The sequence below is a fragment of the Pipistrellus hanaki genome, assembly GCF_964339955.1.
Source record: "Pipistrellus hanaki genome assembly, chromosome: 20".
Lineage (NCBI taxonomy): Eukaryota > Metazoa > Chordata > Mammalia > Chiroptera > Vespertilionidae > Pipistrellus > Pipistrellus hanaki.
Window position 1 is genome coordinate 735,618 of NC_140522.1, and position 22,444 is coordinate 758,061.

General features: G+C 64.2%; 2 protein-coding genes across 2 annotated transcripts in view; one reads left to right on the forward strand and one right to left on the reverse strand.

The window, feature by feature from the left end:
- Positions 1-22,444, forward strand: part of KIF14 (kinesin family member 14) — a gene marked incomplete at its 3' end in the record, with an annotated part of 120,296 nt that overhangs the window by 32,011 nt on the left and 65,841 nt on the right. The gene's annotated exons all lie outside the window — the stretch shown is intronic.
- Positions 889-11,612, reverse strand: NR5A2 (nuclear receptor subfamily 5 group A member 2; the record flags this gene model as incomplete). Its single annotated transcript, XM_084868810.1, has 5 exons — positions 11,495-11,612; positions 7,923-8,041; positions 6,073-6,214; positions 1,679-2,403; positions 889-906 (listed from the first exon to the last, which is right to left on the reverse strand). The coding sequence occupies exons 1-5, from the start codon at positions 11,550-11,552 to the stop codon at positions 889-891; spliced, it is 1,062 nt and encodes a 353-aa protein (XP_084724936.1). The 5' UTR covers positions 11,553-11,612.

A 22,444-nucleotide genomic window follows, 5' to 3' on the forward strand; every position in this document is an offset into this window, starting at 1 on the left:
GTCCCCGTGATTTTTAGAGGGAACGGAAGGGAGAGACAGAGACAGAGACAGAGAGAGGGAGAGACATCGATGTGAGAGAGACGCATCCACGGGTTGCCTCCCTCACACACCCCGACCGGGGCCGGGCATCGAGCCTGCACTGAGGCCGGTCCGTGCCCTTGACCAGGAATCGAACCCGGGACCCTTCAGTCCGTGGGCCGACGCTCTACCCACTGAGCTACACGGCCGGGGCCATTCCCAGGGTCCCCGCGCGGGTGTGACCGTCGCGCTGCCCCCTCCCCTGGGCGCTCAGCGGGCGGGCGAGAGAGGGAGAGGCTGTTTGTGTCACAGACACACTCGGCCGCCCCGGGTCCCGGGTCCCGGGTCCAGGGTCCCGGCTGGGCCCGCGTTTGTGTTTGAAACGGAGAAGGAGGCCGCCTGGGGCTGGGGCTGGGGCTGGGCGGGGGGCGGGTGCGCCCACAGAACTCCCCCCCCCAACCCCCCATGAGCCCCGCTGGGGCCTCAGGAAATAAAATAATCGGCCGTCGTTACACTCAGATCCTTAGGCAAACAGGCCGCTGTTTACCGTGTAGCAACCCATTAGCCTCACCGCGGCCGGAGCGCGGGGGGCCCCGGGGCCCTGCCAAGCAGACTAGACAGGCCCTCGCCGCTGCCCGACCCCGACCCCGACCCCTGACCCCCAAAGCCCCCGCAGACACAGCAGCCCTCCCCGCGGGGCACCGGCCCCGAGGCAAGGCCAACAGGCAGTAAATACCAACGGCACTTCGTTCTCTGAGGCACTTCGTTCTCTGAGGTCTGAACACAAGTGATGCTGGCTCCCCCCCCCCAAACCCCGTCCCGTCCCCCCAATCGGGAACGGGTCCTCGTATAAGAGAGCACGCGACTGGGTCACAGGTCCTCACAAAGCTGGCCGGGCGAACCCCAAAAACCACCCGGAGGAGAGGGAACCCCGAGCCAGGACGGGACACCCCGTCTCCCGAGCTCGGCCTGAACCCCCAATTCCCGCCAACCAGGAGCCCCATCCCCCCAGACCGGCCCCGTGGCCGGCACACGCCTGCTCCACACGGAGCCCACTGTCCACAGCACCACGGCGGACACGTCTCCGGAGAGCCACGCTGTTCACACGTAAACGTCTCCGGACGCCACGTCTCCCACACGGACCCGCCCGGGCCGTGGCGTTCTGTGGAAGAGCCGCCCTCCGGGGGCCCGAGAGCCGCCAGTGGCTCCAGAGCCGCAGTTTGCTGACCACGGGGCCAGGCCCTCGGGTCCTCCCTGCTCCTTTCCCACACACGACACCCACCGCACCGCAGATGGACAGCCAGACGGACCAGGACGGAGCCCCACGCGTGAGTGCCCGGTGGGCGGGCGGACAGAGCGGACGGGGAGCCGGGGTACTATCGGGGGGACGGGGGGCGGGCAGAGCGGACAGAGCCGGGGCGCTGTCAGGGGGAGACGGGGGGTGGACAGACAGAGTGGAAGGGGAGCCGGGGAGCCATCAGAGGGGACGGGGGGCAGACAGACAGAGCGGACAGAGCCGGGCACCATCGGGGGGCCGGAGAGGACGGAGCGGACAGAGAGTTGGGGCGCCGTCAGGAGGGATGGGGGGCGGACAGACAGAGCGGACAGAGCCGGGCACCATCGGGGGGCTGGAGAGGACGGAGGGGACGGGGACACGCACCTTGAGCTCCCGGAAGAACACGCTGCTGCGCGCCCACTCCACGATGGAGAAGAGCGTCTGGTCGGCCATCTTGCAGAGGAGCCCGAAGGTGCTGAGCCGCTCCGGCCGGCCGCGGCCGGCCTGCTCCTGCTCCTGCTGCAGGTGGGCGGCGATGCGGGCGCGCACCTGGGGCTCGTCGGGCTCGCAGCGCAGCAGTTCCCGGATGAGGTGCGGCACGCCGGCCGGGGAGCCGGCCGCACAGCCGTCCGCGTAGGGGCAGCCCAGCAGCGACTCGGGCGAGCTGCCGTAGGGGTCGGGGTACTCGGACTTGATGGCGCGGCTGGGGAAGGGGCCGTAGGGCGGGTAGCCCTGGAGGCCGCCGTGGCCCCCGTGGCCGGCGCCGTGGCCCCCGTGGCCCCCGTGGCCGGCGCCGTGGCCTCCGTGGCCGTGGGGCGGCAGGGCCATGCTGACCGGGGACGTGACGAAGGGGCTGCGGTCGTAGTCCGTGGGCGGCAGGCCGGCGTGGCTCAGCGGCAGCCCCTTCGAGGCCGCCGAGTGGAGGCTCTGCAGGGCGGCGGGCGACAGGCCCAGCTCGGGGGGCATGGCCTGGATCGCCTGCGACATGGCCTCCAGCTTCAGCCCGTTGGCCCGGATCAGCGCCTTCTTCTGCTGCTTCAGCGCGCGGTCCCGCTTGTACATGGGCCCGAACTTGTTCCTGCCGCCCCGCATGCGGTCGGCGCGCACGGCTGGAGGGGGAGGAGAGGCGGGCGTGAGCGGAGAGAGGCACGGACGGGGGTGAGGGGGAGGCCCTGCCTGGCTCGGGGAGCCCGGGTCGGGCCAGATACACAAGAATCAACCAGTCTCGTCGGGCCCTGGCCGGTGTGGCTCAGTGGGTAGCGCCCCCCCCCCCCCGCCCCCCGCCGGCCTGCAAGGCGGAAGGGTGTCCCGGGTTCCATTTCCCCGGGTCAAGGGCTTGGACCTTGGTTGCGGGCACATCCCCGGTAAAGGGGGGAGCGGGGTGCGTGCAGGAGGCAGCTGATGGGTGTCTCTCTCTCATCGATGCTTCTAGCTCTCTGTCCCTCTCCCTCCCTCTCTGTGAAAAATCAATGAAATTGCCGAAACCGGTTTGGCTCAGTGGTAGAGCGTCGGTCTGCGGACTGAAAGGTCCCGGGTTTGACTCCGGCCAAGGGCATGTACACTGGTTGCGGGCACATCCCCGGTAGGGGGTGTGCAAGAGGCAACTGGTCGATGTTTCTCTCTCTCTCATTGGCGTTTCTAGCTCTCTGTCTCTCTCCCTTCCTCTCTGTAAAATATCAATAAAATATATTTAAAAAAAAGAAAAATCAATGAAATTTTAAAAAAATTAAAAAAAAGAAAAAAAAAATCTCCCCCGTGGTGGACGGGGAAGATGTCCTGATGATGGTGGCCACACCCCAGGCCGCTCTGTATCGCTCAGAGGAGAGTCTGTTTGTCCTAAGAGCGGCCTTTGGCGTCTCTCACGCCCGTTACATCGTTGCTCTTTCCCGAATCCAAGCTCCGAGAGAGCAACAAAGTATCCGGCGATTTTACACTGGGGCCGCCCGCCCTCAGAGCCCGGTCCTCCTCCTCCGCCGCGCTGGCCCCGCGGCCGCACACACGGCCGGGACACCCGCTTCTTTAGGGAAAACGAAAATAACGATTTCCCCCCGGACTGGATGGACGCCCGTCCGATCGCCAGGGGCCATCGTTTCTGTTTTCTTTTTTAAGCAGAACTGTGCGGAGTGAAAGCCGATCCTCAGACGCCGTCCCAGGGCCGGGAGGGGTCTGGGCCGCGTTGTCACCGGGCGAGCTGCCCCCCCCCCCCCCCCCGGTCCCTCCCCCTCCAGGCCTGCAGGGCCCGGGCGATTGGCAGGAGCCAGCCGGCCGCCCTGACAGCCTGGGCGTGCGGGCATGGCCGGGGGTGACGCTTTCTGAGCTTTTTATCTCAGGATTAGGCCGGCATTAAAAATGTATGCCGATCGCTGGGCACCCAGACCGCAACACGGCATAAAAGAGGCTTTCGTGGGGGCGGGGGCGTTGAATATTCAGTGTTTCGTCATGCTGGTGGGAAAGGACCTTTTTCTTTTGTTTAAAAATCACATCGGCCCGGCCGGCGTGGCTCGGTGGCCGAGCGTTGACCTCTGAACCAGGGGGTCAGGGTTCGATTCCTGGTCAAGGGCACAGGCCCGGGGTGTGGGGCCTGATCCCCAGGAGGGGGCGTGCAGGAGGCAGCCGACGGATGGACGTTTCATTCTTACGTGGATGCTTCTCTCTCTCTCTCCCTCCCCCTCTCCCAATCTATAAAATACGTATTTTTAAAATGTCTTTATTGATCGAAGAGAGAAAGAAAGAGGGGTAGAGAGACAGAAACAGCCACGACGAGAGAGAATCGTGGACCGGCTGCCTCCTGCGCACGAGGGGGTCGAGACTGTGGCCTTGACGGGAATCGAACCCGGGGCCCTTCAGTCCATAGGCCGATGCTCTGCCCACTGAGCCACACCAGGTAGGGCAAAATCTATTTTTTTTAAACACACACCACACACACACACACACACACACACACACACAACACTAGTGCTTGCACATGCCAGTGATATGTACGGCTCTTTTATCTGCCACGTACTTCCTCTGTGGGAAGTCAGAAGGCCAGAGAGGGAGGACCGGGGTCACGCCACCACATACATGAACGGCACATCATGTGTCACAGACACATGTTCACGTTGCCGGCTCCCCTCTCTCTGTGAAGTGTCAGGAGGCTTTTATTAAGAAAGCAGGCGCGTGTCTCCTGTCTAGGAGTCCAGCGTTTTTCATGCTCCCTGCTTCTCCGCTTCTTTAAAAAAAAAAACCATTTCACTCCGCAGGCTCTGTCATTACCTCGAAAGGCGCCTTCCCACCATATCCAACATGACACCTGGCCGGAGCGAGTCCCTGGGACAAGTACGAGGGGTTAATCCCGTGCGGGAATCACGTAATTGCCTGTTACACGTACGACAGGCACGGCCATTTAACAAAAAAAATTCCATTCTGGCCGGCGGGGCTCCGTGGTGCAGCGCTGACCTGTGACCCAGCAGGTCAGGGTTCGATTCCCGGTCAGGGCACAGGCCCGGGGTGCGGGCTCCATCCCCCGGGTGGGGCGTGCAGGAGGCGGCCGATCCGTGATTCTCTCTCATTGTGGATGTTTCTCTCTCTCTCTCTCTCTCTCTTCCCGTCTGCAATCAACAAAAATATATTTAGAGGGGAAAAAAAAAGATTCTAATCAAATGTTGATGAGGACATTCTGGTTTGAAAACTTAAAAAAAAGTTTCCCCCACATTCTTTTCCTTTGTTCTCAGTTGAATGGCTTGAAGTCTTGCTTTCCTCGAACCTGCTTTTATTTTTAGGGTCAAATGCGGCTACTCCCCAAACTAACAACAAAAAATGAGGGGGCCCTGACCGGTGTGGCTCAGTGGATAGAGCGTCGGCCTGTGGACTGAAGGGTCCCGGGTTCGATTCCCATCAAGGGCATGTACTTTGGTTGCTTGCACATCCCCAGTAGGGGGTGTGCAGGAGGCAGCTGATCGATGTCTCTCTCTCATCAATGTTTCTAGCTCTCTATCCCTCTCCCTTTCTCTCTGGAAAAAAAAAATCAGTAAGAAATATTTATTTTAAAAAATAAAAATAAAATGGGGGAGGAGGCAGAGGGCCGAGGCCTACAACTCTTTTTAAAAAAATATATTTTATTGATTTTTTTTTACAGAGAGGAAGAGAGAGGGATAGAGAGTTAGAAACATCGATGAGAGAGAATCGTCGATCAGCTGCCTCCTGCACACCCGCCACCGGGGATGTGCCCGCCACCAAGGTCCATGCCCTTGACCGGAATCGAACCTGGGACCCTTCAGCGGCATCCACTGAGCCACACCGGTTTCGGCCACAGCTCTTGATATAAACTTACTTATTGTTTTCGGGGTGGATGTGACCGGGGCCAGAATGAAACACAGACTATGCATGAAGCGGACGCAGGCTGAAGTCTGCCACCCCCGTCCGCAGGTTTTGAACACAGGACAGCCGTGTTCCCGGCCGGGAGCACGGTGGGGACAACTGTGCCCTCATCCTCGGGGTTCGAACACGGGTCAGCCGTGTCCCCAGCCGGAAGCACGCGTGGGGTCAGCCGTGTCCCCGGCCGGGAGCACGCGTGGGGTCAGCCGTGTCCCCGTCCGTGGGGTTCGAACACGGGACAGCCGTGTCCCCGGCCGGGAGCACGCATGGGGACAGCCGTGTCCCCGGCCGGGAGCACGCGTGGGGACAGCCGTGTCCCCGTCCGCGGGGTTCGAACACGGGACAGCCGTGTCCCGCCGGGCCTCAGCGCGGGACAGCCGTGTCCCACCGGGCCTCAGCGGGGACGGCGGACGGGGCCCTACCTTCCAGCTTCATGCCCACGCTCAGGCACTTCTGGAAGCGGCAGTAGGGACAGCGCTTGCGCTGGGTCTTGTCGATCTGGCAGCTCTGGTTCTCGATGCAGGTGTAGCGCTTGTTGTTCTGCACCGTGCGCTTGAAGAAGCCCTGGGGGAGGCGGGGCGGGGGTGTCAGGGACCTATCGCCCGCCCGGCTCCCCCGCCTGGCTCCCCGTCTCTGTCCTGCCCACCGTGCGCTTGAAGAAGCCCTGGGGGAGGCGGGGGGGGGGGTCAGGGACCCATCCCCGTCCTTCCGGGACCCATCCCTGCCCAGCTCCCTGTCCTGCCCCCGGCCGGACTCCGAGGTGAATCCTCTCCTCGGACCCCATCCATGGGGGCCCTTCTGAGGGTCCGAGGGTTTGTTTTCCAGGGTCCTGAGGCCGGCTGCCCGCCCTCCTCGCAAGCCTGGGCGGTTCTGCTGGCCTCAGGGATACACCCCAATCCATGGCAGCCCCTCGTGGGGGGAGGGAGAGATCTGGCTGAATCCACACCATCTCGAGGGTCAGAGGACAGCACCTTCAGGATGGCCCGGGGCTTCTCCCCTCCCCTGCCCCACCCCCCACCACGTCCGAGTCCAGAGAGGGTTCTTCGGGCGTCTGGTACCATTCCAGGGACCGACGACCGAAAAAAAAAAATAATAAAAAGAAAAAAAGAAAGAGAAAAAAAAAGAAAAGAAAGAAAGAAAAGAAAGAAAAGCCAGTGGAAAACCTGGCTCTCAGACCAGCTCAGATCTCTCCCCAATGTCAACACAAGGTCGTTAAAAGCAAAGGGATTTGAAGGAAAAAAAAAATGGGGAGAATGTTCCTAATTCCACTGGAATGCGTTCCAGCATGAGAACTCTGTTTAAAAAAAAAAAAAAAAGAAAGAGAGAAAGAGAGAAAGAAAAAAAAATGGAACGGACGGGAACACGCAGAGAGCCGAGACCCGCGGCTGCACCCAGGACGGAGCGGGTCCCGGGGGTTCTGCTCGGAAATTAATCCGGCTGTGGAGCACACGGCTCCGTCCCCCCACAGCCACGGGGCTCCGGGCGGCTCTGGTCCTCCTGTCTGTCCTCCTGGAGCAACCCCACTTTGTGAGGGAGAAGCCAGGGTTTTTGTTCTCTCCTGGCAGGGGTTTAAGTCCTTGCACCCAGCTCTCCGCTTAGAAAAGGAAAAATAAACTTGGAGAACAGCGTATCCGTGGACCGGGAGGATGCAGAAGAACTCCCGCTAGGAGCAGCGTGGTACCTGCGCCCGCGCCTCCCCCCAGGCAGGCGGCTCCTGTATTTATGAAAACGGCTCTATCGGAGCCGCCGGGGAGACCCAGCCCGCACTCCCTCGCGATATAAATTCCCGGGGATTCCCCCACAATTATTTTGGGAGTAAATCTGGGGATGGAGACGTTTATGTCTGTGGGTAATGAATGCCCGGCCCTTCGGCTCGCGAGCTACAAGGTATTTGGAAGCCACTCAGTCACGGCTCCCCGGAGAGCCACGGCCCTTTAACGGTAGATAAGTCACCGGGATCGATCGGCGGGGGGCCGGTCGCCGCCGTCGGAGGCTCCCGGGAGGCAGCAAAAGCGTCATAAACTATCTGGGAGCCGTGCGAGGCGGCAAAGTTTTCCAAACACCATCCATTTGCTCGCCCTCTGACTTCGAGGAGACTCATATTTCTAAGGATCATCTCGCATCTGGAACGGTCTCTCTCTCTCTTTCTCTATTCCTTTCTTTCTTTCTTTTTTTTTTTTCTTTTCAAGAGTTTTAAATAAAAATAAAAGCCGGCCTGGCGCTTTCAGGAGCTGCCCGGGGCGGGGGCTTGCGGGGGCTCTGAGGGCCCCACCTTGCAGCTCTCGCAGGTGAGCAGCCCGTAGTGGTAGCCCGACACCTTGTCTCCGCACACGGGACACAGCTCCTCCAGGTCCTCGTCGTAGGAGTAGCTCACCATCTTAAACTGAGACACTGGAAGAGAAGAGGGAGAGAGGGGCGCGGGCCCGGTGAGTCCCCCGGCTGGCTCTCCGTCCGGCCCGGCCCCGGCCCCGTCCCCGCAGGGAACGGCGGGCAAAGTCCGCCAGGAGGAAAGAGACAAAGTGAAAATACGTTGTGCCCGGGAGTTCCTTCCAGAATGACGCGGCAGCCAGAAAGCCAAACATCTTTTTAAAAAAGTGCATATATATATATAAATAAAAATTTTTAAAAAGAACTCCTAGGTCTCCTGTGAGACATTTCTGCACCCAAAAGCCTGCAAAAGCCGCCGCCCCTCTGCCCGGGAGCGGGAGCCGCCGGAAGAAGCCGGAGGCTCCGGGTTTCTCTGAAATTGCCTTTCAAAGTCCCCAGCGTTGTCACCTTTGCACCCCCTGCTGCACCCCCTCTCGCTCTGGAGGAAGTTTGCCGCTGGCGCCACGGGGAGGAGCGGCCCCGGGACCAGGCCCGTGGCCGCGACGCTCCAGCTCCCGCCCCGCCCTGCCTCGGGTCCGAGTCCAAGCAGCCAAACCCCTTCCTGGAGGCTCCCGGAGGCTCCCCAGGCTCCCCAGGCTCAGGGCCCAGGCGAGGAGGAAGCCGGGGGGATCCCTCTCCATCTGGATACTTAGTTCCCACTCCGAATACTTTGTTTCAATCCTGGATACTTTGTTTCAATCCTGGATACTTTGTTTCAATCTTAGACACTTTGTTCCAATCCTGGATACTTTGTTTCGAACCCTGGACACTTTGTTTCCGCTCCGGATACTTTGTTTCAACCCCGCGCTTTTGCAAACCCGCCTGCGCCAGCGAGAAGGGGGATCCGGGGAAGCCGCTGAAGGCAACATTGTAACATAAAAAGGGAAAAGAGACACAGCTAAGCCCCGAACGCCCTCACTTCACAGGTTTCTCCTGCCATCTCCCCTCTGAGGTCGCCAGGGTTGAAGTTCAACGGAGAAACTGGGCGGCCGGCGCGGAAGGGGCCCGCCTTCCCAGGACGCAGCCCCGCCGCCCGCCCGCCCGCCCGCTGAGCGCGTCCGACCGTCCGCGGGCAGCGAGGTCCGGGCGCCCCGGGTCCGAGGCCCGAGGGGTCCCATCCCAGACCGTACCTGGTCCGGTCCGGTCCGGTCCGGTCGCGTGGAGACGCCCAGGCCCGCGCGGCGGGGACCACGGGTGGCCGCGCGCCCTCGGGCCGCTCCGGCCTGTGACCCCGGGGCGCGCCGCCCGGTCCCCGGTTGTTGCTCAACCTCCGCTCCGCCGCCCCGCAAACACCGCTGCGTTTGCTTTGGGTTAATCAGTGGCGTTTGGGGGGCGGGGTGGTGGGTGGCCGGGGGGATGGGGAGCCCCGCGGGGAGCGCGCAGGAGTTTCCTGATTTGTTTCCCGAAAAGGAAGGAGGAGCAGCCGGGCCGATCCCGGAGCGCGGGCCGCGCCGCCACCAGGGGCTTCCCGCCGGGGACTTGCGCTCTTGGGGTGTTTTTCCCCCCCCTCTTTCTCCCTTTAAAGTAAAAGTTCTTTTAAAAAAAAATTCCTGCAAGGAGCCTGCGGGCCTTGGGGAGGGGGTGTCCCTGCTGCGCTGGGGGCGGGCGCCCCGTGCCTGGATTTGGAATCCGGCAGGCGCTGGGGCTGGGGCCGGAGTCAGACAGGGTTTGGGAGGGAACTGGGGGGAAAGGGTCTCCCTCAGGGGCCTCGGAATTGAGGACCTGGGGGTTCAGGGGTTTGGGGGGGGGGCGGGAAAGTTGGAGGATTTAGGCCCCGCGTCTCCCCTGCCCAATTCGAGGCGTGTTTTGGGGAGGAGAGTTGAGCGCGCCGGCTCCCCAGTCTCTCCCTCCAGCTCCCTGGCCGCCAACACAGTTAACTCTGACTTTGGGGCGCCCGGAGGCCGCGGGATCCAGGGGACTCGGGGGTACCGCACCCAGAGGGCCGGGGCGGGCCCGGGGACCCCCCTTAGAACAGAAAAGGCGAACGGGGAGGCCGCGCCGAGAGAGGCGGGAGGGAGAGGAGGCACACGGGGCCGCCCTGGGCACCTCGGGCGCGGCCCCGCCAGGCACAGGGAAAGGGGGTCCGTGGGGGGCACGGGAGCCCTCGTCTGGGAAGAGCGGCGGGTCGGCGGGGCCTCCGGGGCCCGTGGAGAGGGTCCCCCCGAAGTAGAGCGCGCGGCGCGGTCTGGGATCCAGCAGCCCCCGGTTCTCCCCGCGGCGCGGACGGGGGCGCATTCCCGGCCGAGACCGGAGGGCAAACCTGGGGATTGGGGTCCCCGGTCCCCAAAGCTCCCCGCGGACGCGGCGGCGCTTCCAGGCGGCTCCGGGGGCGCCCCGTTTTAACTTCACGGACCGCGGGGTTCCCCTGCCGGCTCCCCGCAGCCTCCCCCTGCCTCCCGGGCTCGGGCTCCGGGTCCCGAGAACGCGCCAGGCCGGGCCCAGGAGCAGACACTCCCCGCTGCGCCCGGACAGCCGCACGGGCCCCGCGGGCGCCCCCAAAGCTTCCTTCTCGCGGCAGCCAGCGGCGGAGGGTCCCCGATCGCCCTCGCCATGCCGCGACCCCACTTCTCCACCGCGCGGGGGACCCCAAAACGGCAGGGAACGCCTGTTGGGGACAGCCGCGTCCCCCTGCAGCCCGCCCACGAGTGGGGCTCAGGGCCTCTGCCCCGGGGACCCCGCAGCGCTCCCGGAGAGTCTCCCGGCGCGGTCACCGCCCGCCCCGAGGCCGAGCGCGGCGCCCACCCGGGTGGACTCTGCTCCGGTTCCGCCCGGCCGGCCCCGCCGCTCCTGCCCGGGAGTCGGGGCGCGGGCAGACGGGGCGCCGGCGGCTCTTCCTCGCCTTGTTCCCTCCGGACCGGGGCCGGGCGGCCAACTCCTCCCGGGCTTTGCCCGCCGCCGCGGGCCTGGCGACTTGGGGAAACGGCGAGACATGGCCCGCGAGAGGCGGTTCTTGTGGGCGACCCGGAGCCGGGGACCCCCTCTCCCCAACCCCGTGCCCCGCTCCGGGCGGCGGCGAAGATACGGGGTCCCCTCGCGCAGAGCCCGGGGCTGGGGCTGCGTTTGCCTCCGCGGCTCTGCCCGCTCTGCCCAACGTGCCCGGGTCCCGGGGCGCGCACCCAGGGCTTGGGGTGCCCCTCCGCATTCCAACCCCTAAGACCAGCCCTGCGGGGTCCCCCGCTCCTCCTGCCGGTGACTGTCCCGCGCACAGCGCTCCCTACCTGAGTGCGCACGGGTCCCGGGGACCGGGCGCCCTCCTGCCCCCTCCGCCTCCGCCGCCGTCAGCCTGAGCCGCGGCTCCGGGGCCCGGAGGGCTCGGAGCGCCTCTCCTCCGGGTCAGAATCGGGCGGCCCGGCTTGGGGAGAAAGCGCCCGCCTCGCCCGGTTCCGGAGCCGTAAACTTTGGCGGCCCGGGAGGCGGCTTCCGCCCGGGCACCGGTCCTCCCCGCTCCCCCGGGGGCCGGGCCGCGCGGCCGCTCACCTTGCATGTTCTCCGGCATCTGGCCCTGGTCCCCAGGCGCCTCGGCTTTGGGCAGCATGACCGGCGGCCGCGCGGGTCCGGGTCCGGCGGGAGGGAGGCGGGCGCGGCCGGAGGGGGGTCCGCTCGCCCGCCCGCGCGATCCTCCGCCGCCTCCGGGCTGCGAGTCCGGACCCCGCGCCCCGGCCGGCCCCGCCGCTGCCCCCGAGCCGCCCGGAGCCGCCGGGGGAGGAGGAGGAGGAGGAGGAGGAGACACGGCGGCCGGGAGCGCGCGGGCTCGGCTCCGCGGGGGCGGAGGCGGAGGCGGCAGCCGCGGCGAGGGCGCAGCAGCCGGGGGAGCAGGTTTGACCGGCCGGGCGCGGGGCGCGGGGCGCGGGGCGCGGGCGGCGGGCAGAGGGGCCTCCGGGGGCGCCGGGCCGCGGTGGCCGCTGCGGGACGCCTCGTTCTCCCGGCGGCTCCTCCTCCGCGCGCCGCGGGCTCCGGATCGGCAGCGGCTCCGCTCTCCCGGCTCCTCTCCCGCCCGCCCCTCCCGCTCCCCGCCGCCGCCGAGTGCGGGGCGCGAAGTTGCAGCCTCCGGCTCTCCCTCCGCCTCCCGCCGCCTCCCGCGGTGCCAGGGCCGCCCCCGGGCAGCCCCGAGACGGACGGTGCGGGCGGGGAGGAGCGGGGAGCCGGGGCCGGGGAGGGAGCGGGGCCGGGAGGGCTGGGGTGAGCGCGCCGAGGACAGCGACTCGGGGCGCGGGTTCCGGACGCGGGTGGGACCCGGGGCGCCGGCCAATGGGGAGGCGGCGCCCCCGCCCGGGCCCCCCGCGCCTCGCCCCTTCCCCCTCGCCCTCCCCGCGCGCCCCGGCCTGGGGCGGGGACCGGGACCGGAGGCTCCGGGTCTAACGCGGGCAGCGGCGACCTCTGCCTGAGCTCGGCGGCGGCTGGAGCTGGAGCCGGAGCCGGAGCGGAGGGGAAGGCAGCCGAGGAGAGAGGGTGGGGGTGGCGGTGGGGGTGCGCGGCTGAGCGGGAGGAGCCTACACGCCCAGGGCCAGCACCCAAGGGCGGGGTGGGGGTGAGGGTGGGGGGAGACAGAGGTGGAAGTCAGTATCCCGCCCTTGGCCAGGCTGGTCTGCGCTCCCGGAGGCCGCAGGGTTCGCTCACGCTCGGGGAGTCAGAGAGGCAGCCGCCCCGTCTCTCCTCTCCCTCCGGGCCCCTCCATCACGTACAGACGCCCCCACTCTCCGCCCCAAACCCGGACCCTCTTGGCCACGCGCGCCCTAAGTTTCCGGGAGCTGCGATCCCTGCGGAACGCACTCGTTTTTGGCCTGGGCTTTCCTTTTTTCTTTAATTTTCTAAATATATATATATATTTAACATTGATTGCGGAGAGGATGGGAGAGGGAGAGAGAGAGAGAGAAAAGCACCCGTGATGAGAGAGAAGCAGGGATGGGCTGCCTCCCGCACGCACCCGCACCAAGGATGGAGCCTGCAACCCGGGCCTGGGCCCTGACCCGTGACCTGTGACCTCCTGGTTCCTAGATGCTCAGGCACTGAGCCGCGCTGGCCGGGCCGGACTCTCCTGGTTCTTCTGGGGTCTCCGGTGGAACCAGGGGGGGGGGGGGGAGAGGCCCCACACTTGCTACAAAGTTGCAAAGACCCGTCGCCTAGGCCGGGCCACCCGCCCAGCCACCAGGGACACGTTCCCAGATCTTATCTCCCCCCCCCCCCCCAAAGGCAGTTCCCTGCGATCAGACGGACTCCCAGGAGATGCCTCCAGGGTGTCTGCGCGGAGGCGAGGTGAGCGTCACCCCCTCCCCCCCCCTCAGTCCGAGCAACAGGGGGCGGGTTTGAATTTCCAAAGGCCTGAATGGACTGCCAGGGCTCCCCGCCTGCCTGGGGGTGGGGTGGGGGTGGGGGAGGGGCCGAGGTCTACCCCACTCCCAGTTCTGCACCGTCTGCTTTGATAGGAATGGGGGGGTGCTCACCGGTACCCCCGGGTCTCCCCCCCGAACCCGCCATGCGTGGCCCTCTGCACTGGCTCGTACATAACTCCGGACTCTGCCACCGAAACCTCAGGTTTTTGGGGAACGTGTACCCTGGGTGGTGGGGTGGTGGGGGGCAGGGAGGGCTGGCCGCTAGCTCAAAAGGGGGGCGGGCGGGAGGTGCCCACATCGGGACCTTGAAGAGGCTCCGAGGTTCCTGAGTCCCAGCTGAGCCTGCCTGCCAGCCCTCGGCGGCGGCGGCAGCTGCCACAGGCTGGCGGCTAGGGGATCTGTGAAGGAGGATCGCGCCTCACCCGCCAGGTGTGGCTCCGGGGCTGAAGGTCGCAGGGTTGTGGGCTGGGTGCCCGGTAGGGGGCGTGCAGGGGGCAGCCGGTCCAGGATTCTCTCTCCTCGTGGATGTTTCCGTCTCTCTCTCTCTCTCTCTCTCTCTCTCTCTCTCTCTCCCTCCCTCCCTCTCTGAAATCCATAGAAATGGAGCAAACAGGAAAAGATGCGGGGAGAGGGGCAGGAGCTTGCTGTTCTGAGAACCCCAGCCAGCCCCCCTCAGCCCCCCGAAACGGTGCGTCTCCCGCTGGGCTGCCTCTGAGAGAGGCCAGGGCGCTCTCACCTTCTCCCAATTCAGGGGTGCAAGAGGTGGGGGGGCCCTGGAGCCCCTCTGCCCACCCTCCTCCCTTCCCAGACCCTGCAATGTCGCCGCCTCCCCTCCCATCACCCCCCCCCCCCGCTGGGCCTGGGAGGGGCCTGGCGCCTCTGGGAACGCCCTCCCCAGGAGAGCCGAGGAGGGGAGCCCGGGGCCTGTGGGGCCTGGGTCACCGGAGGGGTGGGGGTCCCCGGGGCGGAGGGGGGGTTCGGGGGGCGGGGAGGCCGCGGAACTGGGGCCCAGGCCCGTGGGCTCTGCGGGTCCAGGCTGCGGCGTTCGGGACCGTTACCCACAGACGCAGGGACAGGTTTGGGATGACAAACGCCATGGGGGGGACCCCATCCCCCGCCGGGTCACCCCCCCCCATCCGGGCACGATCACAGGTTCTGAATCTCCTCCCTTCGCTCCCCCCCTCCCCCGGCCTGGGGCGACCCCCTCCCTACCCTCTCCCCTCAATCCCTCCTCCCTCCCCCCCTGCAATCCCCGCATCTTCCCGACGTGCCCGGCCTCCGGGCGGCTGCGGGGCTGATTGACGGCGGCGATTACCGAGGCGGAGGCTCCGGGGGCCCCGCAGCCTTGAGGAGCGGGAGGCGCGGTCCTGGCAGGTCTGCTCCCCGCAGCTCAGCGCCGCGGGCTGTGCCGGTGCCTCCAGCCTGCGGGCTGCAGCCCCGGGTCAGGCCCCCTCCCCCTCCCTCCGCGGGGACCCCCCATCTCCTCCCGCCCGCCCGCCGCGCCCGCAGCAGCCCGCCCTTCACCCCAGCTCCATGCGGCGGGGACCCCAGCCAGGGTCCGGGGCATTAGCTCGGAGTGGGGGACCCGCTGCCCCCCGCGCGCCTGGGGCAGGGGGGAGGGGGGGCCAGGAGAAGCCTGGCACGGAGCCCCTCCCCCCTGCACGTCTGCAAATCTGCATCCTTGGAGCCAGTGCCTCAGGCCTCCTCCCGCCCTCTTTCTGGTGTTCTGAGGAAACGGGAAGAATGAATGAATCCCTTTCCTCCGAGCTGGCTGTCTTATGTCTCTGCCCAAAAAGGAACTTGCTTCTTCAGAGAAATCTCCGCCAGAAACTGCGGAGGAGGCGGCTGGTCAGCCCCAGGCCTCGGGCCACCGGGACCCCCGCCCCACCCACTGGGTTTTGAGTAAAGACACTGGGTTTTGAGTGAAGACACTGGTTTTTAGGTAAAGACATTGGATTCTAAGTAAAGACACTGGGTTTTGAGTGAAGACACTGGGTTTTGAGTGAAGACACTGGGTTTTAGGTAAAGACACTGGGTTTTAGGTAAAGACACTGGGTTTTGAGTGAAGACACTGGGTTTTGAGTGAAGACACTGGGTTTTGAGTGAAGACACTGGGTTTTAGGTAAAGACACTGGGTTTTGAGTGAAGACACTGGGTTTTGAGTGAAGACACTGGGTTTTGAGTGAAGACACTGGGTTTTGAGTGAAGACACTGGGTTTTGAGTGAAGACACTGGGTTTTGAGTGAAGACACTGGGTTTTGAGTGAAGACACTGGGTTTTGAGTGAAGACACTGGGCTTTAGGTAAAGACACTGGGTTTTGAGTAAAAATACTGGGTTTTAAGCAAAGACGGTTACATTTCAGCCCCCACCTGGACACATGGTATCGGCAGAGGCTTTGGAGGAGTGAACGCGGGAGGGCAGAACTGCCTGTTTGGAAACAAGGTGTCGTTCTCAGGGCGGTGGTGGTCCCACCACGGCCACGGCCCGGCTTTCCTCGGGCAGAACTTTTCCCACGCCCAGGCTCCACGAACCCCGCCCCCAGGCCATCTCCCACGCCTGCCCGAGGGATCTCTCTCTCTCTTCTCTCTCTCTCTCTCTCTCTCTCTCTCTCTCTCTCTCTCTCTCTCTCGGTTCGCTGTAGCCCCAGCTGGTGTGGTTCAGTGGATAGAGCCTTGGCCTGCAGGCGGAAGGGTCCCAGGGTCCATTCAGGTCAAGGGCCTAAGCCGGGCTTACTGACCCCATCCCCAGTGAAGGGTGTGCAGGAGGCAGCTGATCCATGGTTTTCTCTCCTGTGTCTCCCTCTCTGCCCGCCCCTCCTTCCTTCTCTCTGAGATCAATGAAAACCCAGCAAAGATAACCTCATGCAGACTCCATCCCCCTCTCGCCCCCCAGGATGTCCCACCCCGTGGGCCCCAGAGCCCCCCCGCCCCGGCCCCACCATGGAGCCTGCCGGAGGCCTGCCCGGCTCTAAGCCTCACTTCCCCGGTGGGACGGAAAGAGAATCCTTCACCATCATCGGCCTTAATCCCAAAATGCCTCTCTGAGCCACCCACCGGTTACAACCTCATTCCTTTGTGTCAGCAGCTCCTCCCTCGGGGACCAGCCTGGGTTTGGGGACCGCACTCCGGGCTTCTGTTCCCAGTTCACGCTCCCCACAAGCCGAGGGGCCCCCGGGGAGGCCGCTGGGCCTCGGGGTGCCATCTTCACCGGTAAAAGGGGGTGACGGTCAGCCGTAGAGCTGGGCCAGACAGAGCCAGGAAGGCTGCCTCTCCTGCGCTTCTCTGACCCCCCCACTCCCTTAGCGTCCCCCATCTCTAAGGAAACCGACCGGAAGGAACCAGTCCCCCGAAGACGCTAAGGTTTTTGCAAGGTTCCCATGCGGGCCTCACGGACCAATGAGGTCACCCGCAGCTGAAACTGGACCAATGACGTCACCCGCAGCTGAAGCTGTGGACCAATGACATTGCCCGAGGCGGGAACTGTGGGCCAATGACGTCAGCCGCGGCTGAAACTGTGGGCCAATGACGTCAGCCACAGCTGAACTGTGGGCCAATGACATCTCAATGACAGCTTCAGCTGCGGGGCAATGACGTCAGACGCATTGGGGGGATTGGACCAATGATGTCAGCTGCAGCTGAAACTGTGGGCCAATCACACCGGCCGCAGCGGAATCTGCTCCTCAGCCCGCTCTGTATCCGGACTGTCTGAAGAGGAGCAGTTCAGTTTCTTCCCCTCCATCTCACAGAAACACACCCAGCAGCTTCCGGGAGTCAGAGAAAGACTCGGCCTCCAGGAGCCTGTCCATAACCTTTGGTTTGAAGGTCCTGCCCTCCCCGCGGCATCTCCCCTCCCCCGGGGGGAGGGGGGTTCCCACCCACAGTGCCCGCCCCCAACTCCCGGAGTTCCCCGCGGCTAACGGATTTCCCAGAGAGGGTTTCTGTTGCCGTTAGTCCTCACCCCCCATTGATTAAAAGAGAGAGCGGAAGGGGGGGGGGGGGAGAGACAGAGAGAGACACGGATGTGACAAAGACGTATCCTTGGGTTGCCCGCTCTCCCTCCCTTCCCCCCACGCGCCCCATCAGGACGAGGGATGGAGCCCGCAACCCGGGCACGCGCTCTTGATTGTACTTGAACCCAGGACCCAGCAGTCCGCAGCCCAGGCTCTACCCACTGAGCCAACCTAGCCAGGGCTCAGCGAGGTGTTTGCTCCAAGAAGGTGAAGAGCCAGGACGCGCCGCCCACAGAGGTAGCTTCACGCCGGGCCTGGCTCCGGACTGGGGAGGGTCCCGGCCAGAGGGCTCGGCCTCCAGGCTGGAGCCTTCCCAGGCCCGGCTCGGACACAGCTCAAGTTCAACGCGGAGCCCCAGGTAACCCCGGACCTGGTGCCGGGGCGGAGGGGGCGAGGGAGCAAAGCATGGCCAAGCCTCTGCCCCCCCCCCCCCCCCCTGCACAAACCCCTCTGGGTTCTCAGGAGAGGCTGGTCCCGGCTGGTGGAGGCCGGGGTGGGGAGGGTGGTCAGCCCCGGGGCTCAGTGTCCAGTCTGACGGCCCCGCTCGGCTCCATCGTCCTCTCACCAGCCCCTGGGGAGGAGGCCGCCTGTGGGGCAGCAGCACCGGGAACCGGCCGGGATCCGGGCAGGGCGTCTGGGCGGCCGGCTGAGGCCTCCTCAGTCCCCAGCCCTCTCTCCCGCAGGAGACGTCCCGGTCCGGCCTCTGCAGCAGCCGACCCCCCACGAACGGGGTTCCAGGCACCAGGCTGACCCCCAGCACCGCGTGCTCCGGGGGCGGAGGCAGGGCCTGTGCGCCTGTCCCACTCCTGCCCCGTGAGTCCACGCGAGCTCTGGGCGCCGCGGGGGCGATCGGAGAGGAGGCTCCGGCCCCCCAGCCCCTTCCCGCCGCGCGGCCCCGTGCGCCCCGACCCGTGTGCGCGCCGCCGCGACCCCAGCTGCGCGCGCCTCCCCCCCCCCCCACCGCAATGCCCGAGTCCGCGCTGCACCCCTGGCTGCTGCCGCCTGGAGGGACGTGTGACCTGCAAACACACACACACACACACACACACACACACACACACACTCACACACTCACACACTCACACACATACACACACACACTCACACACACACTCACACACATACACACACACTCACAACTCACACACACTCACACACACTCACACTCACACACACACACACACTCATACACACACACTCACACACACTCACACACATACACACACACTCACACACACATACACTCACACACACACTCACACGCACTCACATGCACTCACACACACACTCACACACATATACACACATACACTCACACACTCACACACATACACACACACTCACAACTCACACACACTCACACACACACTCACACACACACACTCACACACACTCACACACACACTCATACACACACACTCACACACTTACACACACTCCTACACACACTCACACCCACACACACACTCAGACGCACACACTCACACACACACACCCTCCTACACACACTCACACACTCATACACACACTCACACACACACTCATACACACACATTCACACACTCATACACACACTCACACACACACTCATACACACACATTCACACACTCATACACACACTCAAACACATATACATACACAAACACTCACTCACACTCACACTCAAACACACATATACACACACTCACACACATGCACACACATACATGCACATACATACACTCACACACTCACACACACACTCATACACACACTCACACACATGCACACACATACATGCACATACACACACTCACACACTCGCTCACACTCACACACACACTCACACACATACACACACTCACACTCATACATACACACTCACACTCATACACACACACTCACACACGCACTCACACATACACACACACATGCACACACTCACACTTACATACACACACACGCACACACACACACACCCCAAACCGATCCGGAATCAGCCGGGCCCGCGCCCCCGCCCTCCCTTATCTCAGAGCCGTATCCCCGGTGCCCTGCGGGCTGTGCCCGTGTTCCTGTCCCTGAGGGCAGGGCACCGTCCCCAAAACCATTTCCTCAATCGCGCACTCAGGGCGCAGCGGGCCCATAAAACCCGCAATCACGGCCGCGGCTCCGCTGGCTCCCTCGCCGCCGGGGCAGAGCCCAGGCTCGAGGGCTCCTCCCCGCTGTCCCCCGGGACCGGGACCCGCGCTCAGGACAGGCCCGGGTCCGGGGCCCCCGGGAGAGCCCAGCAGAGGCCGCGGGAAAGGCCGGTGGCCTCACAAACCGGGACAGGGAGAGAGTCCGCCTCCGGAGAACGCGGTCCCACAGACTCTGGACCCACTGCCCGGCTCCTTCCCCTCCCCTCCCCTCCCTGTTCTCTCGGGATGAGGTGGACGCATTCTTGCTGGGACAGCAGCACGTTTGTCTTTCTCTTTGAGTGAACGTGAGCTTTCTGCACTTACAGCTACAGAAACAAGACGGGGGCCTTGTCTGGAGAAACAAAATAAGCACCCTTTCCCTTCTCATCCGTAAAGAATGATAACGGGGTTTTTTTTTTTTTAAATGGCTTTTGTTTGCCAGAAAAACCCTCGGTATGCAGGGCGGGCAGTGAGCGAGCTGCCCTCCTGTGTGCGGCGTGACACCTCACAGACGCTTGAAAGCCGCCCGAACAGTGTGAGGGACCACGGCCGCACCATATGGTTACTTTGTTTTGAGTTGTCCCAATTTCAGCTTCTGATTTCGGATGGAAAAAATGTATCGGAAGATATTAGGGGTGAAATGGATGCACATTCCTCCCGGCTGATCGACAGATCCGAACACAGCGGGCATAAAACACAACGTTTGAAATATCCGCTTGCTTTTTTTTTTTTTTTTTTTTTTTTTCCCTTTTTTTTAACTTCAGGGAAGATAAATGGGTGGGATACACCGAGTGTCCAGAGGAGGATGATCTCTGAACGCATCATCATCCGGCCGCTCCGTGTCCGTCCTATAGAATAAAAGGCCAATATGCACATGGTCCCCTCGACCAGGAGTGCGACCAGCAGGCAGGCTGGCCATGGCCCACATCCCCTCCCCCTGGCCAGGCTGGCCGGACCCCACCCATGCACGGATTCATGCACCGGGCCTCTAACTAACTCTCTCTCTCTCTCTCTCTCTCTCTCTCTCTCTCTTTCTGAGCGGCCAGATGATGATGTGTTCGGAGATCCCCATCACCTGACTGCTCCGCGTAACCACGGGCTTATGAGCTTTTGATAAACACCAGGAAAAGCACTGACTTACAACCCCCAGGACGCCATGAGACGGAGTCACGTGTGAGTGACTCTGAGAGCAGAGATCATGCCCCGATGACCCGATGACCCCGATGACCCCTGTGCCCGATGACCCCTTGAGCGGTGCCCACTCACCCGCGGGCGCGCGTCCATGCTTCGGGGCTCCCTGCCCGTCCCCCGGGTCCGAGAGGGAGCACATCCTCTGCCCCTCGGCTCCCAGCAGGAACCATCGGGCAGCGGGCGGAGGCTCGGCGTGTCCAACCGGGGTATGGCCTCGGGGGAGGCACACGGCGCCCCGAAGGGAAAGTTACAAAAAAAATGAAATAAAAAAAAGAAGTGCCAGAATTCAGAAAGCTCGGAGCCAGCCCTGCCCTGGACTCTGCACTCTCCCCATCCTTCGTGACGGGCTGTAAACCGTGCAGCCGGCTTCGGGACGGCGGCTAATCAGGAGGAGGGGAACGCCCCATTGGCCCCCTGCGGTCACGTGACGCCCCCACGCGGGCTGATAAGGGGCCCCGGTTATAAAGTGACCGGGAAGGAGATAAGGAGGCTCGGCCGATAATGGCCCGATAATGATTAACTGAGCCCAGGGTGCTCTGCTATGCGGGACCCGGAGGGGGGGCTGCCTGCCGGCGGCCGGGGTCAGGGGGTCAGGGGGTCCCCGTGAGTGAGACACCCCATGGCTGCAGCCCAGGCACCCGGCACGGCTCTGAGGTCCCCCTGGGCGTCCCTCCGGGTGTCCCCCGGGTGGCCTGGCCTCGGTGTTTGGGGTTTGGGGGGCGGGGCGGGGCGGCTCCTCTGACCCCGCAGATAGCCGGGCGGCAGGCTGGCCTCCCTGATACCGGCGATAGGACTGACACTTGGGCCTGGAGGAGGCGTCACAGGTGTCAGTGCCGAGCGTCCGTCCGTCCCTGCATCCTCGGACCCGGGTGTTATCAGGCGGGCTCGGCCGGGAGTGAACGTGAACTTGCCGCTCTCTGGCTCCGGGGAGGGAGGGCCGCCTGTCTCTCTGCCCCCCTCCATCCCCTGTACCCCAAAGAGGGAACCGTCTCCGCCAAGCTCATTCTGGTGCCCTGCGGGATGCTGGCTCAGGGCTTCCCCCTCGGGCTCCGGCCCTGAGGTGAGCCAGACGCTCAGCTTTTCATCCGGAGACGGGAAGGTCCCGATGGTTCGAAGATGGACCCCCGGGCCCAGCCGGCGGGGTTCAGGGGCGGAGCATCGACCTGGGAACCAGGAGGTCAGGGTTCCGCTCCCGGTCAAGGGCACAGGCCCGGGTTTTGGGCTCCATCCCCAGGTGGGGGCGTGCAGGAGGAAGGGAGAGGGAGAGAGAGATAGAAACATCCATGAAGAGAGAGAACCATAGACCGGCTGCCTCCTACACACCCCCCACTGGGGATGTGCCCGCAACCAAGGCACATGCCCCTGACCAGAATTGAACCCGGGACCCTCCAGTCCGCAGGCCGGCGCGCTGTCCACTGAGCCACACCGGTTTCGGCGGGCCTCTCCCTCTCTGCAGGGGAATGAGAGAAGGATCGCATTTCGTGCTGTGAATTATTGCACAGAACGTACAACAGCCACCCAGGGCCGTGGTCGGCGAACGGCGGCTCTCGAGCCACCGGCGGCTCTCGGGCCCCTGGAGGGCGGCTCTTCTACAAAACACCACGGCCCGGGCGCGTCTGTGGAAGACGTGGAGACGTTTACATTGAAAAAACGTGGCTCTCCGGAGACACGTCCGTCATCGTGCTGTTGGTGTCTGGCTCTGCGGACGGATGAGTTTGCCGACCGCTGGGCTAGGGCCC